The following is an 18,254-nucleotide window of genomic DNA, read 5'->3' on the forward strand; positions in this document are numbered from 1 at the left end:
TAGATTTTGCATTTGAAGAAGGTAACCAGAGTAAAAAAATAAAAATAACCGCCAGGAGATTGAGGGGTTGTTTGTTGCTCCGGGTTTGAGACTCAGCCAGAATCTTTGGGAATGGGGGTTGGGTAAACTTTTCATGTTTTTCCCTGGGTTTTCCTCAGTTTTCCCCAGTCTTCCTCAGTTTTCCCTCGTTTTCCACAGTTTTCGGGGCTTTCATGCCGGCCGCGGGCGATGGATGATTCTGATTTTGATTTAGCCCATGTTGCTGTGGGTTACTTTTTGGCATACGCCATCCGGGCGTATGAGCAATGTAAACAACTTTTCCTCTCCTCAACTTTTCCGGGTGGATTTTCAATGATGAAATGTTGGCCACCCACATCGCATATAGACCTTTCCATTCTCCAAATCTTGAATCAGATGTTTGTATCACAAAAACTTTTATTTCGAAAAACTTGATATAAAACTTGAAAATTTCCAAACGAAATTTTTTATTTCCCAGAAAATGGCCACGGTTTCCTTTTTGTAGCTGCCAGGACCATTAATTTTATGTCTGTTTAGTCATTCCTTCTGTAAATTACAAGCTTAAAGCCTGTCTGTCTATTCTTTTTGACCTGCAACGTAGGAATTCTTTGGCCCTCGGCCGTCCAAGTGTCAGCCTTCATTTACCATGGACAACTATCCTGTCAGGACTCTGAGTATCAATTACCTGTTACATCATCATTTTCATTTTCTTCTACCGGATATTGGGTAACATTTACTGGAATCTTTAATTGCATGAAAGCTGCTAGGTTGCGAAAATATCACTTTATTTTAATACTATAAGGAATATGAGCTTTAATTAAGTTTATCTTACCATGTTATTTGAGAAGCTTACATATAAAAGCAAGACATCTTTTTAATTTACAAAGTTAAATATAGCTATTAACTTTAAATTCACCAATAAAATATTTCAGAAAACAAACAAAATAAATCACTATACTGATTTCGCAATCAGTAAAACGTTTTTATTCAAAATATATATCTCCAAAACTCTTGAGGAAACTACAAATGTATTCAATAAATAAAGAAATATAGCTTTTACTTAAATACTTAACTTGTTACCCAATCATTGCTCTTAAAAATTATTTTAAATAGTTAACAATAATTTATACAGCAAAAGAAATAAGGTTTTACTTTAAACTATTTTTAGTAAATTGGTTTTCCTTTAAAAAAAATTAGAATTTGAATTTGATTTGGAAAATACATGCTCTCATACACATGTGTGATTTTAATATAAAAGTATACAACATTTTAAATTATTTTTTAGAACCCGTTGAATTTAAATTTTAAATATAGGACTTAATTATTCAGCAAAGTTTAAGTTTTTAATATTGCCTGTATTTAATTAAAATTTGGGTCTTTTTCCGCCTCGTCCCCTTAAAAACTGAGAGCAAAAAATTCATAATGTAAAGTCATACGATTAACCACTTTAATATTGCCTCGTAAGCGATAATTACAATTGGATGGGATCTGCGGTTTATGGCATGGGAAAAAAAGGGGGACCGGCGGATGCCAATAATTCCGACCATATATCCACTTGCCACACACACACACACACACACAAATGCAAATGTGTGTGTATATCCCGCACACAAGACGTCAGGACCCCAAAGAACATGCTATCAATTTTATTTTTATTTATTTTGCCTCCCTCCACGAAACCATTTTCCCTCGCATTTGTTTGCTCTTGGCTCAGGCTGAGCATATTTTGTAGCTCGTAAAAGTTTTTGATATAAAATGTAAACAAAAGCGAAATGGGACACGAAAAACACACAGCCACAAAATACTGCGCCAAATTACTGCAACAATTTTAAAGTTGTAATAATATAAGAAGAGTATATACAGTCCTTGTAATATTATTTTATTTACAAAAAATTATTTCAAATAAACTTTGCAAAACATTTGTGTTAAAAAAAAACAATTCAAAAATTAAAGCCAAAATACAACACTGAATTGGAAAAAAAAAAGTTGTTTGTACAATTGTGAAACAATATGGCACTTGGAAATTGAATTATTTTTTTCTTAAATCTGTTTTTGGTTTATTATCTATAAACCATGTACTATTCAGAACTACTTTTAGTAAATTATTGTATTACACGGTTATTTTTCTCTCAGTGCTCGAAACTCAAAATTATGGCGCGTTTTGTAACCAGCAAAAGGCCAAAACGAGTTTCATCTTTCGCTTGCTTGTTTTTGTTGCGGCTTCTGCTTTTTTCGCCGCCCTCTTTTCCGTTTCCCCTTTCCGCCCCTTTGGACAGCCATTTGGGGTGAGTGTGTCGGTTTGTATGTGTGTGTGAGCTATGGGTGTGTGTGGAAGTGAATGTGTGCCCAACGAGCCCCTTCAATGCTCGATGCTCACGCACTTGCTCGTATTAATTAAAAAGTTCAGGGTCAGGCCAAGAGACAGACATCAGCTGGCCGGACAAGGACCAAAAAAAAGGGGAAAAAAATATATATACCTATATTATTAAAAAAGAGGAGGTGCGGGGGGGAGGGCGGTAGGGTAGGACCAAAAGGGTCGAAAGGGGCGTAACCCCTGACGAGATTATTTTTAGACAGCCCCAGCAATGTTAGTCCAAAATTTCTGTGCTGATTTTGCATAATTTGTTTACGCTTCTCGTTCGGTTCGTGGCCATTGACTTTGGTACCCTGTAGTTTTGCGACAAAGCAGTATTTGTCTCCAAAAAAATGCAACATATTCCTCTTTATTTTTGTACTTTGTTGAAATTCAGAAAATCCTGTGTCATTTAGATTAAAGTTTTGTTCAAAAACCAAAAAAAAAAAAATCATTGTTCCACCATAAATATTATGTAAGAATATAAACTTAAGTTAAATCAAATAAATAAATATTTTTAAAACATAAAACAAAAAACATAACTGGTCAATATTTGCACAGCCTTTAAAACTGTAAAAAAAAAACCTGACCATATGGGTAAAATAATTAACTTTAGTAAAATTAATCTAATAAATAAGCCTGGATGTTCCTAAAATATGCTATGAAATTTAATGAAAGGTATATTCGTTGTCGAAACATTAAAGCCACTTTCGCAACTTCCGTTGTACACTAGTTGACTTGCCATTTATCAGAAACAGGTCCCCTGCAGGACTTTCCGCAATCCACCGAAAAATGAAAACAGCCAACGAAACCTGAAAACAAATGTGGCAAGCACACACACACACACTCGAAGAGGAGGGGTGGAAAAATAGGGGGAGGTCCTTGCGGGTCACGGAAACTGTGCGTAACTATAATTAATTTCATTTTAGACTGGTTAGCAAATAAACGAGCAAACGATGCGGTTCGTTCACTGACTGCTTGTTTAGCTCTCACCACTCCTTTCGAAGCCGCCCAACCACCCAATGAACCACGCTAGAAACACACCCACTCCCGGTTCAGACACTATTTCCAACATCGTCCTCGTTGTCATGTTGTTGGCTCCGCACTTTGCCAGCACTTGACTGCCCAACTTTAAGCCTAGAGCCCCCCATCCCCCCAAAAAACGCCACCCAATAAACGGTGCCTCAAAAACCACCCACTTATGGCAGAACTGTTGCTCATATTATGAGATTTCATTTCGAGTCTATGGACGAGCGTTGAAGTCCTTTGAAGGACCTGAAGCTCAACCCTTATCAAATATTCAAAGGCATGATTTTATGAACCCGATATTATTGATTCAACTTGAATGCTGAATCATTTTCCCGGTTTTCATAAGCCTCCACCAAACAAAAAGTTCTCCCACAGCCTAATCGCCTGGAACTCATTAACTTTTCGTTCGCTGCAAATATTTTTTTTAATTTTTGTTTGTCAGTGCTTGCCGTTGCTTTATAAATTACTTTTTGCATAATTAGGGAACCTGGTCTTTTTCGACAAAGGACTCTCGAAAAAGTCTCAAGAAGATTAAATAGGAGCAGAATATGAAACACCAATAACATAACTTATTTCTAGGACTTATAATATAACAATATATATTCCTTATATGCAAGTTTTTGCATCTGCCTTAAAATTCTTTAATAAGAAAATATATAAAGATATAAACTAAAGCTTTGAATATCAAACTTTTTAACTTAAATCGTATATTTCTGGTTGTATGGTATATTTTAAAATGTCTTTAAGTTATATCGCTAGAAAGAAAACTAGTTAAAAATTCACGCGAAATATAGATAAATACTTTGCTTAAAACTTTTGTTATAAAATTCTTCAAAAACATTTTGCAACTTCAACATTTGAGATAAAAAACAAATAAAAAACTACACTTTGAAAAAGTGTCATGGACTTAAATATAACTGCTAGTTTCTAACAAATTTCATGGCACAATCTCAACAAACCCTATGGCAAATATTTACACCAACTTGTATAGTTAGATCAATTTAATTGCTTAGGAAAATAACAGCTTGACCTAGCTAAACAAATAAAAATGCCAGAGCTGGAGATCCGAGGCTACGCCACAGTTGGTTGGGCCGTAAGTCATCCCGAGATGATTCCATCAAATATGCATGGCTCAGCATCACCATCATCACCATCATCATCATCATCATCATCATCACCGCCATCATCATCAGCGTCATCGTCATCATTGGATCGCAACGACCAGGGTCGAGCTGTCCATTTGAATTATGCATGCATAGACGGTTGTGGTGGCGAGAAAAATCGGGAGGGGCGGAAAAAAAGGGGTTGTCAGCGCCAGGAAAGCGCAGCATGGCGCCTGCAAAGGAAATTAGATTTCCCAGCAACAATGCGCCCCGTTGGTGTGCCACTCTGTAAGTGTGTGTGTTGGTGTGTGTTAGCCAGTTGGACAAAACGGCTTAAGTGTTTTCCCAGCGCCTTTTCACCCGATTTACATAATGGTCGCCGTGGTCGCTGCCTGAAAAGTATGCTACAACTTTTTATCAACTTTGTCAGGGGAAATTATGCTCAGCACGCGTTGGTGGTGTTAATGTGTACGTGTATGTGTGTGTTCTAGTGTGGGAGTGTGCTAGTGTTTGTATTAGTCAGGTCAGTGACGGTTCAATATCGCCAATGATATATGTGCGAGTGGCCCCTATAAAACTCGCTTTAATTATTTATTTATTCAAATGGCTGGCCGGGCTTCTAAGCCGAAAAGCCGTTTACAAAGGCAACCAGAGGAAAAAAGGGGAAAAAAGAGGAGGAGGCACAGACAGGGAAGAGGCAGAAAGGGGAAAAGTGGAAAACGGGGAAAACTGGGAAAACAGGAAAAGGGCGGGCGGAGCGAAAGCATTTTTCCAACTTTCTTCAAATGTTTCCTGCTCGAAATTGAAAGTGGCACGCGCAAATTACTTAATCCGACTTTCCAAGTACTTGCTTCTTATATATAAATATTTATACAGTGAACTCTCCATAAAGGGAAACAATTAACGTCACGAACCAAACGGGGAAAAAAGACAAGACAATACAACATAGAAATAACACATTTCAAAAATAAAAGCATCCCAATTTCTATGTTCGTCCATAATTTTTTTTTGTAAAAAAGCTTACAGCTCATTTGAATTTTAGCTAGTTAATCATAAAAACCTTGGGCTTAAAATATAAATAAATAAATAACTCTCAATTGTATAATTGGTTTTTAAAATGCCTTTTCTAATTAATAACAAAACTAGCCTTTCGTATACCATTCAGAAGTGTATTTTAATACCTATTCCAGCACTCACATCGTTTGGATTACATTTTTTTTTATTTACATATTTGAGAAACTACAAATTATTAAATATCTTACAAAAGTTATACGATTTGAAAATTAAGTAAGTTCACACAACAGAGTGTTGTACTTTTTAAAGCATTCACTGTTTAAATATATATATATACTGGCTAGGGTGGAAAATGCCTACACGTACTTTCTTGTCCTTTGATCTAATTTACCAAGCATTTTCAGGTATTCCAACTTTGAATGCCAAAAACGAAACCCAAGATGACAACAGCAACGACCGAAAAAATGTCGAAAAAAAAGGAAAATATAAAATAAAACCTTAAGCGACAGCGAAACTGAAAATGAAAATGTTAAATGAAAATGGCCCCGAGTGCCGTCAAGCTAGAGCGTCCCCACTTTTCACCTGTCTCCAGTGAGTCCTGGCAGTTAATCAATGAATAGCCGCACCCAACTGTCCTTGGCTGCTGGACCACTGAACCATTGAACCACCCAACAGGACTTACAGGGCTTATAGGACCCCCTCGCAATTACATCAAAAGGAAACTGTTGGCAAAGAGCCCAAGTAATATTTCAAGGGGGCTGGCCGACAAACGCTCTAAAATTAACTAAATAGCAGAAGGCAGCACAACATCCCCTCCCCCCAAAAAAAAACAGCCAAAATCCAACCACCACATTCCACATTGCCCACCACCGGGACACGAAAAGTCACTTAGAAGGCAGGGAATCAAATGAAAAAAGTCCAGTGTCCGCCAGGTGCCAACGTCCAAAATGCTGGCCCTTTTTCTTTTATTCCTACGAATTGCATTTGATTGCCAGGACAACAGTTCACAAAAAAAAAAGGGCAATGAAAAATAGAAATAAAATGGAAGAACTGAATAGAACCGCAAGCCATGGCAAACGTAAAATGTTCACCATTTAACTAAATTGTTTCATTTAGCGGTGGAACAAAGTGGAACTAGGGGAAGAGAACAGGGAAATTGCCGCAGGTGGGGAGATAAATAAGTTCTCAAATATAATGCAGATTAATGGAGTCAGGAGGATTAGGTTCATCAAATCCCGCAGAAGTTTCCCAGCGTTTTAGGGGTATATAAAATTCCTGGGCAGAAACTGACATATGATTGAGTAATGAAACATATTTCTTTTCAGTTATTCATTAGTAATTTTCATAGTAATTGTATTTATAATAATAACTAAATTCCACCAAAATGTTGCTAAAATACAACGTTTTTAATGAATAGCTGATAGTATCTAAAAAAAAAGTTATTATTCAATACCCATGGAAATGAAGTATGAATTTTGAATATAAAGCTGAATAATTAAATTAACAAGTGCATTTTAAAATGGTTCGCTCTTATAGCAATATCTTACTGTTTTATATAAAACAGCTTTTCGGAAATTTGTCATTTTAAGAGTCAATTACCATTGCTTAAATATTTTTTTTATACTTAAAGGACTTTACCAAATTACAAAGACTTCCGAATCAAATATAACTGTATCAATTTAACTGAATACAAATCAAAGGAAAATCCCACTTTTAAATGATTAACAACTCTTAGCAGATGCTTGTTACAACCAAAATGAAAAGCACAGGGTCTCAACATTTACTTTTGTGGATTAAATATAGAACCTTGGAAAACTTTTTATTAGCCCTGCAGTGTGAAGTAACTTCTTAAGCAGTTTTTCTCCTGCATAAGTTTTCTAACTTTGCAGAAAATTGCATTCGGTGAGGACTGTCTGTGAAAAGTGTAAAAGTGGCAGTCAGTTAGGTTTTGGGTTTGGATGTGTTTTTGTTTTGATTTTTGTTTTGGCTCCGGTGTTGGGCAACTAGCTGATTGGAAACGAAAACGGAGTGGAAACAAATGCAGCCGCCCAATTTCCAGTTTTCCACATTTCCGCCTCTTTCTTCCGACTGCCGCCGACCCCGTGACCCCGACCTCGACTTCTCGGTCCATGTGCACGGACATCTGGTCCGACTTAGCCGCAAACCGGACCAAAGGACACGGAGAAAAGTGGGAAAATTGAGTTGAAAATTGTTCGTGGCACACACTTCACAGGCAAACGCAAATTGACAGCTGTCAATCAACCGGTCGCCCACTTGAACCTCCTGCTGCCAGGTGCCCATCCTCCAAAGTTCATCCTTCATCCTTCAAAGTTCATCGTCAATCCCCAATCCTGCTCTGCAGATCCTCCAGTTGACTCCTGGAGGATAGAGTGCAGGCTGCCAGCTGCTGCTGTTGTGCACTTGAAATTGATTAAGCTCTGATGTTTCCAACTTTTCTCAAGTTGGAAAATCAGACATGGCTGAAAAACTAAATAACCCACCAGCAAAAAGTTCACAAAGCTATAAGCCATGTTTAAATGAAATAAAGTAAACATTACCTTCAAAAAACTCCTTCCAAATTTATTTCAGAAAATATATATTTTCTATTAAAACATACAAAAATGGACAGCAAAACCAAAATAAAATTAAGTTCTAGTTTTAATTTAAAACTAAGTCACACCCAAAAGCCCTAAATATGAAAACAAAATGTATTGCCCTAACGGATCACTTTGAATTTTAAATAGCTTAAAACACCTGATATTCTTTCATATAAAGGTATAATTATAAAGTATGTAAAACAAAAAATTGGTAGACAATGAGCTTAATTAGAAGTCCACACCATCGCCTTGTCATTGAAACGCACAAATAGCAGTTCTTCAATTTTAATGTGTGTACTTATTGGGTCCGGAATTGCTTTTCCCCCTGAGCATTTTGTATATTTTCCACACAGCGCCGTGGGAAAGAGTGGGAAACTTTGGTGGTTGTGAACTACTTTGGCCAAGTGTTTCATTGACTGGCGGGGATTCCCCACTCGGGAAACTTGAGTCCGGACTTTTATGAACCTGCCACACACTCAGCAACTTCCGTTGGGGTGTCCATGTCCTTGCACACACGTAAACACACACACACACCCAGATAGAAGCACCCATGTGGACGGAAAGTCCAGCCGTCTGGCAGTTATTAAGTTAATGGCCATAAACTTGCGGCCAAACAAGTTGATACTCCATTTTGATTGCCTCTGTGGAACCGCCTTCGAGCATTAATTCATCTGGAATTCTGCGTCGACTGTTTCCATTTGCCATCTGGCTCAGGTGCAGCCATCTGTAGCCCACAACCAGAACAACCACATCTTTTCCCAAGTCAACAAAAACCAAAGTCAAGTACAGGAAACAAAAAATCAGGAACACACGGCAGGGGAACTAGCACTCACATTCAGAGATTTCTCTTTAAATTAAAAATACACCCAGAGAAATTAAGCATTAAAATGTTTGAATGTAACATTGTTTTTCAAAACATATTTTCAAAAGCTTAGTTTTAGGTTGCTCAATAAATTTGAAAGGAAATGTTTCAAATTGTGATTGCAAATTACAAAATATTTATTTTACATAAAGTCTCACACGGCCAAGCATATTAAATTTTTATTCACACGATTGTTTAATACCATGCCATAATTGCCAATATATCAATTATTTCTTATTTTACTTTGTTAAATTATTTCTATTATTTACATTATTGGTTCGAATAGGTTTAGCAAATAAATATCAAATTATAATACATATATTATATATATATAAAATATTACATCTGCCCCTACTTAACCTGTAGTTTGACCCATTTAGTAAATCACAATCCCTTTTGTAAATTGAGATTTGCCCATCATGTGATATATGAGCCCCATCCAATACGTTTTAAAACCACCAAATACTATTTTCTTCAATTTTTTCCAGTGTATCTCTGTGTCTCTGTGTGTAGCAAAACCAATCAGTCAGTATCCCTCTCCAAACAAACAAAATAAAACCCCCGACCCATTAAATGTTAAAGAAACCTAATCACCGCACTATCGCTTAGCCGAAAACCCCGAAATTCAAATATAAACAGTGGTGAAAAAAAAAAACTAAAAAATACGGCGGCGAGGGAGAGGATATAAGCCGACTCTAAACAAAAAAAAGGACGAGGCCGCAGGAGCGGCTGCCGAACAAAAGGATACCGCTCACTTTCGAGGATCGGCGGGCGAAACTGCCACAGAAACCAGAACATGCGCCATGTCAAAACTGCGGCATTACCGGTCCATGGATCAGCCCTGCAGCAGCAGCTCCGTGGTCATACGCAAAAAGTTAGCAAGCCAAAAACCACATTTAAAAATAAAAAAAGGACGCCACCTGACCTCAAAAATCAGCGAATGCGCTTTCACTTTCCAAAAAAAAAAAAAAAAGCTTTCCTCTCGAACACCTATACTTCTACGCTTTCCTCTATGCCATAACATATATTGCACGAAAAAAGAAAACAGAACAAATGACTTAAAAACTCAACAGCCAAGACCTTCACCTCGGAGCTTTCCTGTCCTTAAAACTTTTCACCGCATGCCACATAGCTATCGAAACTTGTACAGCTTTTAAAGCTTTTTCATCCCTTTCAGCTTTTTGTTTGGCAAACTTTGAGCCTTTGGCTTTCGCATGAAGCTCTTTCCTCGAGTTGAGCTTTTCCAGCCAGCTCCCAGCCGATCCAAAAATAACATCTGTCATTCATCCATTCTCCTCCGCATGACCCTGTCCACTCTTCCAAATTTTCTTATTTCCTATTTTTCTCACTTCCTGTTTGTCGCATGCGAAACTAATACATATCGAAATATGCATGTGGATTTTTTTTATAATTTTACTAACTCGAACTTCGTATCGTTGCAGGACTATGACAGCCATTTGCTTTGTGTGCAACCTGCCCATCATGTCGCACCAGGTGGGTTTGGTGTGGCAGGGCGGCAACGGCTGGGACGATCTTGTGCGCGAACAGGTGCGTCTCCAAAACTTTTTAAAAACTTCATATATAAATATATATTTAAATATATATTTAAATACACTTGCGAAGATGAAACACATTTGTGACATCTGCAAATTAATTGAAAATGCTAAACATATTAAAAATATAAAAAAAATTCAAAAGTGATTAGCTTACGTTTGCTGGGGAAAAGTGTGGCTTAGAGTGCGAAACTAAGTTCAAAAGTGTTAAGATATCAATATTGAGACACAATTATTTTTTCCAATATTTATCAGATAAACAAGTCCTAAAAAATACATCCTTTAAAGCTTATAACAATAATATTGACTGTAGAATAACGATGGCTTTTAAACAATTAAAATGTTTCTTGCACAAGAGTCAAATTTATTTCAGTCCTTCTTTTGTAGTTTGTTGTTTATTTTCAAGTCACACTTAATAAAACTAATCGTTCAGTTTTTATTCTGGGTGTACTACATAAAATGTGTGAATCTTTCAGCTAGAGGAGTCCACCATCCGGCAGCGGCTGGGCGGGCGGCGGGACTCGGCGGCGCAGATCACGACGCCGCCGAGCACCTCGCCGCCGCCGGGCCTGCAGCGTCGGCGGCGCAGCTCGCTGGCCCAGCTGACGGACATCCTGCGCGAGTGGAGCGGCGGCACCAAGCAGCAGCACCACCAGCAGCAGCAACAGCAGCAGCAGCAGCTGCAGCAGGCGTCCCGCTCCAAGGCGCAACTGAATCGCCGGGAAACGCTGGCGGACCTGGCCAGGAGTCTGCCATGGCGCACCTCCACCACCGCGGATGCGAGCACGGGGGCAAGTGGTGGCGCCTGCACCACCTACATGGCGCCACGCAAGCGACGGGAATCCTCCGCGGATTCCGGCATTCGGAGCATGCGGTCGCGGCGCGACTCCAATACCGCCGAGTTCGTTCGACACTGGAACAGACGCGAAAGCGGGGCAGTTGAGGAGCAGTCCAGCAGCTGTGTCGTCGTGCCCGTCGTCGTCGAGTGCTCTAAAAGCGTGAGTATCGGGGATTTCATAACAATATGCATATGTCCCCTAAACACAAAAGGTCCAAAGATGCACAAATCTGAGAGCTAAATCTAAAATCACCATATATGTACAATGTGGTTCGGAGGCAAGTGCACTGCTGGGAAAGTCTGAGCATTTCACTTCAAAATCCATAAATAAATAAGGAACAGCAACGTCAGAAATTTTGGCAAAAAACCATTTTTTATTTTTTTTTTTGTTGCCTTGCCAAATTTATTGTTGGGAAATATTTGAACGCAATGTGACAGCTAAAATTATTAAAAAATTTTTTCTAACTTGGTGAAAGATTTTTCTCAAAATATTCTATTATATTGGTTTTAAAAATAGATTAAAATGGTTAGAATGCATAATTTTAAAATTTTTGAAAGTAAGTTTAGAACTATTTTTAAGCTTTGTGTAAAGTAAAATATTCTATAAAGTTGACTTTAAAAGAAGTTTAATATTCCTATTTAAATAAAGGATTTACTATAAATATTCTATAGAATAGACTTCAAAAGTAGTTTAAAATTATTAAAAAAAAATATTTACAAACTTTGTGGAGGACTTTGCTGTGAATATGCTTCAAGCAAGTGCACTTGTCAGATGACCTTGTGGGTGGTGCCTGCAGCTGTTACTCCGCCCTCACCACCACCTTGACCCCTGACCCCTAACCCTTCTTCCTCTCTCTCTTTCTCGCTCTCTTTCTCACTCCTTTTCTGGCCCAAAACCAACCTATCAACCCATTAACCAATCAACCAATCAACCAAACACCCCAAACCGAACCAACACCATCCAGGCATCCCGTCGCGGATCCGGCGAGAGCTACCTGTCCGGCAGTCGCCGTGATAGCAACGTGGCCGGGCGGGTGACCACGCCCCCGCCGCCGGGCAAGTACCAGATGGCCAAGAAGCGCGACTCCCTGGCCGCCCCGGAGTTCCCCAACTTCCGGCAGGAGCAGCGCCCCTCCACCAGCTCCGCCGGCTCCTGCTCCGATCACTCCCAGCCCCTGATCTCGCAACACTCGAGCACTCACCACCTCCACCTGGCCCACCAGCAGGTGGACACCGCCTGCCAGGCCCTGCCGCCGCCGACGATCATCACCAGTTCGGTGACGCCGCCGGCGACGAGTCCGACGGCGCCAAAGGGCCGCCGCGATTCGCAGACGCAGTGCGGCAGGGTGAATCGCCGCGACTCCAAGGCGGGCGTTAGTCCGGAGCGGGCGCCACGCCTCCAGCGGCTGCAGCGCCAGGCCACCGCCTTCGACGAGGGCTGCCTGCCCGGCGGAGGCGGCGGCGGCACCGGCAGCAGGCGTGGCTCTCAGCCCGCTCTCAGCCCCGATCCGCCGGACGATTGTGGGGAGCGGCGCACATCGCGCCGCGATTCCCTCTCACCGGACAGCGCCTCGCGCGGCGGTCGCCGGGACTCGAGGACCCATCTGTCGCCGGACCGGAGTCACGAGCGGGACGGCAGTCCGCGGCGGCACACGCTGCGCCGGCAGAGCAGCTCGGCGGCCCGCTCGCCCAGGTCGCCGGACTCCAACAGCTGCTGCTCCTCGCGCGATCCCAGTCCCTGTTCGAGGCCACAGACGCAGACCACCGTGGAGCAGAATCAGCGGCCAGCCATCCGCAGGCAGTCGACCACCGAGGAGATCCTCATCGCCAGAGGATTCCGGCGACAGTCCACCACCGAGGAGATGATCCGCTGCCGGAACTTTCGGCGACAGAGCTCCCAAAGCGACGACGTCTGTCGGTGAGTTATAAGTTGCTTTAAAAAAAAACAATTTTAATCTACAATTTTCCTATTGGATAAATCAATTAAAAATGTTAAAATTGCGTTAAGTAAGTTTACATTTAAAAAAAAACAATGTTGCATTCAAATATTGTTTAACTTTACAATGGGGTTTTTCTCTGGGTGTAGTATCCGGGTGTATCTGGACATCCGCAAGAATGAAGCCCCGATAATTCCAATATGTTTTGTTTGAAATATATGTCTCTGACAAATGGTCTTAACATATAGTACACCTTTATCCGCAGTTATCGTGGCAGGCGCGACTCCTCCGCGCAGATAATCGATGGAACCATCGGCACCATGACCGTGGAGACGACCAGTACGTTTTTCGACTCCAGCACCCAGACAGGTGAGCCCATGCTTTATTTGAATTTGGCCGCATATCCTTGGTCCTGCCAATCGGATGCATAGCAAGTTTTCCCGTGCGAGCTTTCGAAGCTTTAACCCCGTTGCCCAGTGGTTGTTGGGGTGAAAGCTTCGCTCAGCTGTTTGGCGCCAGAACAGCTGCTCGCTGGCAAGGTCCTGTCCACTCGGCCTGGTTTACTTGGCGTCCTCCACTCGCAGGATGCCATTCAGTTGGTGTTTAGGACGCAGACGTGCCACATGCACCGCAGCAGCAGCAATAGCAGCAGTAGAAAGAGAAAGTCGAAAGTCGAAAGAAAGACAGCCGGCGAATCCAGTAAATCCAGAAACCTACCAAGAAACTCAGAATTCGAGTCATATAAGCTAGGCAGCAAAAAAAAAAACAAGAAATCAGCAAAACGCGGCAAAAAAACTATGCGAATTTTAGCGAACAACTATCGCGAATCTCGCCATTGCGCATAAGTGGCTGAGTGTGCGTGTGGCTGCCTGCGTGTGTGCTTGTGTGTATATTTTTCATATCCTTCACACATATTTTTTTTGTTGTTCTGTGCTCTTTGTGCGTGAGTGAGTGTGAGTGTGCGAACACTTTTCATTGTTGTTCCTGCAACATCCCCGCATCCGCAACCGCATCCGCATCCGCATCCTAGTTCGCCCAAACTCCAGCGACGTGGCCGAATACGTCGATGTCGGCAGCGGCGTCGGCAGCGGCGGTACCGCCAACGTCGCCGCTCCGCTGCGCAGTGGCCGTCGCCAGCCGTCGAGCAGCAGCGCCAGCAGTAGCAGCAATCGCAGCCGCAGCGGTCTGTATATAATTTATATATATTTTACATAAATCGTTTTCGTGGGAATCAAATACAAAACGCGAATCTCTGGGAACGGGATATAAAATACGTATCAGTGGAAACGGAACATACATATATATTGTTATCTGTGTGAACGGCCTATACAATACCCATCTGAGAGAACACGGTATATAAAACGTATCAATGGACATGAAACATGAAGTATACATTCCATATATAAATGAAACACTGGGCATCGCGACTCGCGGCCAACTCTTACTTGTTGCATGTGAAAGTGGGCAAGAGAGCCAACGGCTTTTAATGCCAAGTTCAGACACCCAAGCAAGCGTGCCCCCCTTTTCGCAACACTTTATTGTATTCTGCAACATTCTGTATGACCTTACTCCCTTTTTTTTTTTTGAGATTTTTCTTTATGACTTATTAATAAATTTAATGTTTTCAAGAATATTTAAGTTTATGGTATATGAACTTCGGCTTGCCGCCGGACGCCCTGATTAACAAATAAACTATATTTTCCTGTAAACATTTTTTGTGATCTTTAATAATTTTTTAGGCATGCTTTAAAATGCTTTTAGGCCATATAAACGAGTCCTCTTCTTTTATTCTAAAAATGCATTGATTTCTCGTAAGTGTTAAGTGCCTCAATAAATCATTTTTGCTTATACCTACATTGAACATTTGTCTGCAGCTTGATTACTATAGTTGCTCAATTTTCTGGGAATTTTCGGAGAAATTACCAATTGAATGCTGGAGAATGTTGCCTTTTTTGGCAGGTGCACCCTTGGGCCACGCCCCCTCCTTGGTACTGCCGCCCACCGAATGGCTTTTAATGAATGAAAGTGCACTGTATGCGTGAGATAGTTTGTGTGTGCGTGTGTGTGTGTGTGTGCTGGTATTTGTTAGTATCTGTGTGACAGTCGGGGAATGAATGAGTGCTGACTTTGCACTCACTCTGTTGCTCTGCCGCCTGTGTTATGAATGAAATGTGAATCGAGTTTGATTCTGAACCTACATACATTTTCCGAATCCCCCTTCCCCCCGCCAACTGGCCACGCCCCTTTGGAGCATTTTCCAGCTGCCGGTGCAACAAGTTTTCCTTCGCGCTGGCCAGTGAATAAATTTGGCCGCATTGAAATGCAAAATTTATTGATTTAACTTGTTGCCAGACTGGCGACATTCAAAACCACAAAGGGACTCGAGGTCAGAGTTGAAAAGCGTGACTGGCAGTGCAATTTATTTAACGCTATGAATTATTTTAAAAATCCGACAAAAATAGACAACGACATGGAAAATTATCTGGAAATTGTCTTAGTTGACCTAAATATCAGGAACTATTCTTAAAAGGTTCTGACCCCTTTAGACAGCGATGTGTTAAAATATCAGTTGTTTATTAATTTAAACTTAACTACAAAAATATAAGAAGAAAACCTCCTATATCGAATACTTAAATAGGTTTGATCAATTTTTGACATTAAAATCATTAATGGAGCAAGTTGTTAATTGTCAAAATTAAAATAATTGTTAAAAGTAAAGTAAATGATACTAAAATTTTTTGTAACTAAAGTGCAAACTGCTGGGAATTGCAATCATGTTCTAGAATCTTAAGTGTATTATTATTTTCGTTTATTAATGTCGCAGAACCAGAACTTGCAATGTAAAGTTCTTCAGTGTGAGCGCTTTGAGAACTGGAATCCCGTATGTTCGCCAATTAGGCGCAATTGGTGTCCTGGTGGTGTCCTGGTGGTGTCCTGGCAAGGATTTACGGCAAGTGGCTGCGCCATGTCCTGCTGGCCTTTACTCGCTCACTAATTAATATTGAGTGTGAGCTCTGCAGGCGAAAAAAGCTGAAGCACTTGATTCAATTTAAGCAATTAGTCTTTTGTTTGCCATTGCCAATCAGGCAGCAATTTTGTTACACCCGTCTTTAAAATGTCAGGACTCTTTCGAAATTCAAAATGTTATTATCTTGTCTACGATATAACGTTCAATCAATTCAAAGTTGATCATGTGACATACTATGACCAGGCAATCCATTAAGACGATGCTCATCAAAGGACGCTCCCAAAGGATTATCAACAACAATTGCCGGACTTGTAGTCCAATTAGTATCTCAACTGCCCATCGATGGCATTAATTTTTATAATTGCGTTTTTACGATACACACGAAAGCGCAAAGCAATAAAGCGAAGGTCGGGGTTCGGGCTCGTTGTTGTTGTCGCACGAAATTAATGTTAATTTATGGACGAAAAAAGGGGACAATTTTATTACCAAATTTGGATCGATGAAAGTGCCTAACACAACTTAAGGCCACGTCATAATCCGCCCAAAAGCCAAGGAGTAAATCGCTATTAAATTCTATTTTACATAGTCAACAAATGGTGTAGAAAGGACTTATTGTCTCTATTAAATACACTTGAATTGTTGAATTTTGTTGTACACAAACGGTCCTTATATTAAAGAATATTTCTATTATTAGAAAAACAATCATGCGATTTTAGGATAGGAATAAGGCACTTTTACTTTTGAATATTTTAAAAATTTAAGTAATAAAGTGCAAGGAAAACGGTTAAAAAAAAATTGTAAGAGCCTCTCATATATATCGCATATATTTACAAAAATTTTAATGCTAAAAGAACTTATCAACATGTCTTTTTAAGTTTAGGAAATATTGTAGAGATATTTTGTAGATAACACTTATTTCCTAGACTAAGAGTTCGGCTTAGTAAAACTAGACTTTTGCTGCTTTGATCAATTTTAACACCACGAAACGCACTGTACCAGAGCTCACCTCTTGCCAAGGTCAGGCTGCGGCTATTTCCCTCGAATATATTTTTATGAACGCATCAATAATGGCACAAAGAAATTGTTTGCGCCTAATTGATTGTCCGGACAAGATTGATTTATCGTCGAATTAAAGTTTTTCGCGATGTAGGCCGAAAACAAGATGTATGTTTGTGTTCGCGAGAAAGTGTTGCATACTTCAAGGCGATTTCCCGGGGGGATCCCCGAAAATGGAGGGGAAGGGCGGTTATTTGCGATCCTCTGATTGATGGCCCGCTGATTGATGGGCTGACCTAATGGCCGTGTGCTCCACCCCGTCATAAAACAGTTCGTAATCGAAAGGAATTAGCAGCTGACGCCCCCCCCCCCAATCGATTCGAAACTGGAAACTCAAAAAGTTTTCAAATCAGCACCATAATATGCAAATTGTTATGGGGGACAGGGCCTAAGCAAAATAAAACACTTGGGGACCTGCCGAAGATGATGGACCTCGCAATCGCCACCTGAAAGTGGGCGTGGCCATCGCCACTGCCACCGCCACCGCCACCGCCACCGCACAAATGTATAATGCCATTAGCAGCTGTCACTTTTTGGGGGCTGTTGAAATATTTGACAGTCAAACACGAGTGTCGCATAAAAAGTGGCGAAAAAAAATAACAAGGGGCCCATAAGGCGACGAAGACAACGAGGCGGAGAACATAGAAATGATAATAATAATAATAATAATAACAATATTATTGAGACAGCATTTTAGTTTCGTGGTAATGGCTCGCGTTTATTTGCCAAACAAGATGGTTGTCAATTGTTGTTTTTGTTCCCTGGCAGTCTGTTCCTTGTTATTCCATAGCTTTCTCCGCCACTTTCTCTTTTGCGCTTTACTAGTGTCTGTGTGTGTTGTCGAGGAGTATCCAAATTGCGATGCCGCCTGCTGGAGCCTTTCGTCAATCATACGCACCGTTGTACGCATTACAACCCCCTGGACG

At 40.6% G+C, this 18,254-nt stretch overlaps 1 protein-coding gene across 9 annotated transcripts in view; it reads left to right on the forward strand.

Annotated features, from left to right (window-relative positions):
* Positions 1–18,254, forward strand: part of LOC128264452 (uncharacterized) — a 110,043-nt gene that overhangs the window by 36,746 nt on the left and 55,043 nt on the right. For 4 of the 9 annotated variants that reach the window (XM_052999917.1, XM_052999909.1, XM_052999910.1 and 1 more), the window contains exons 2-6: positions 9,465–9,850; positions 10,419–10,524; positions 11,006–11,527; positions 12,333–13,285; positions 13,570–13,673. In XM_052999917.1, coding sequence (XP_052855877.1) covers positions 9,780–9,850; positions 10,419–10,524; positions 11,006–11,527; positions 12,333–13,285; positions 13,570–13,673 — 1,756 coding nt within the window. In that variant the 5' untranslated portion in view covers positions 9,465–9,779. Of the gene's footprint in view, positions 1–9,464; positions 9,851–10,418; positions 10,529–11,005; positions 11,528–12,332; positions 13,286–13,569; positions 13,674–13,785; positions 14,488–18,254 lie in introns of those variants that run through there. The other 5 variants (XM_052999912.1, XM_052999911.1, XM_052999913.1 and 2 more) reach the window with 5 other exon arrangements.

The sequence above is a fragment of the Drosophila gunungcola genome, unplaced genomic scaffold, assembly GCF_025200985.1.
Source record: "Drosophila gunungcola strain Sukarami unplaced genomic scaffold, Dgunungcola_SK_2 000071F, whole genome shotgun sequence".
Taxonomy (NCBI): domain Eukaryota; kingdom Metazoa; phylum Arthropoda; class Insecta; order Diptera; family Drosophilidae; genus Drosophila; species Drosophila gunungcola.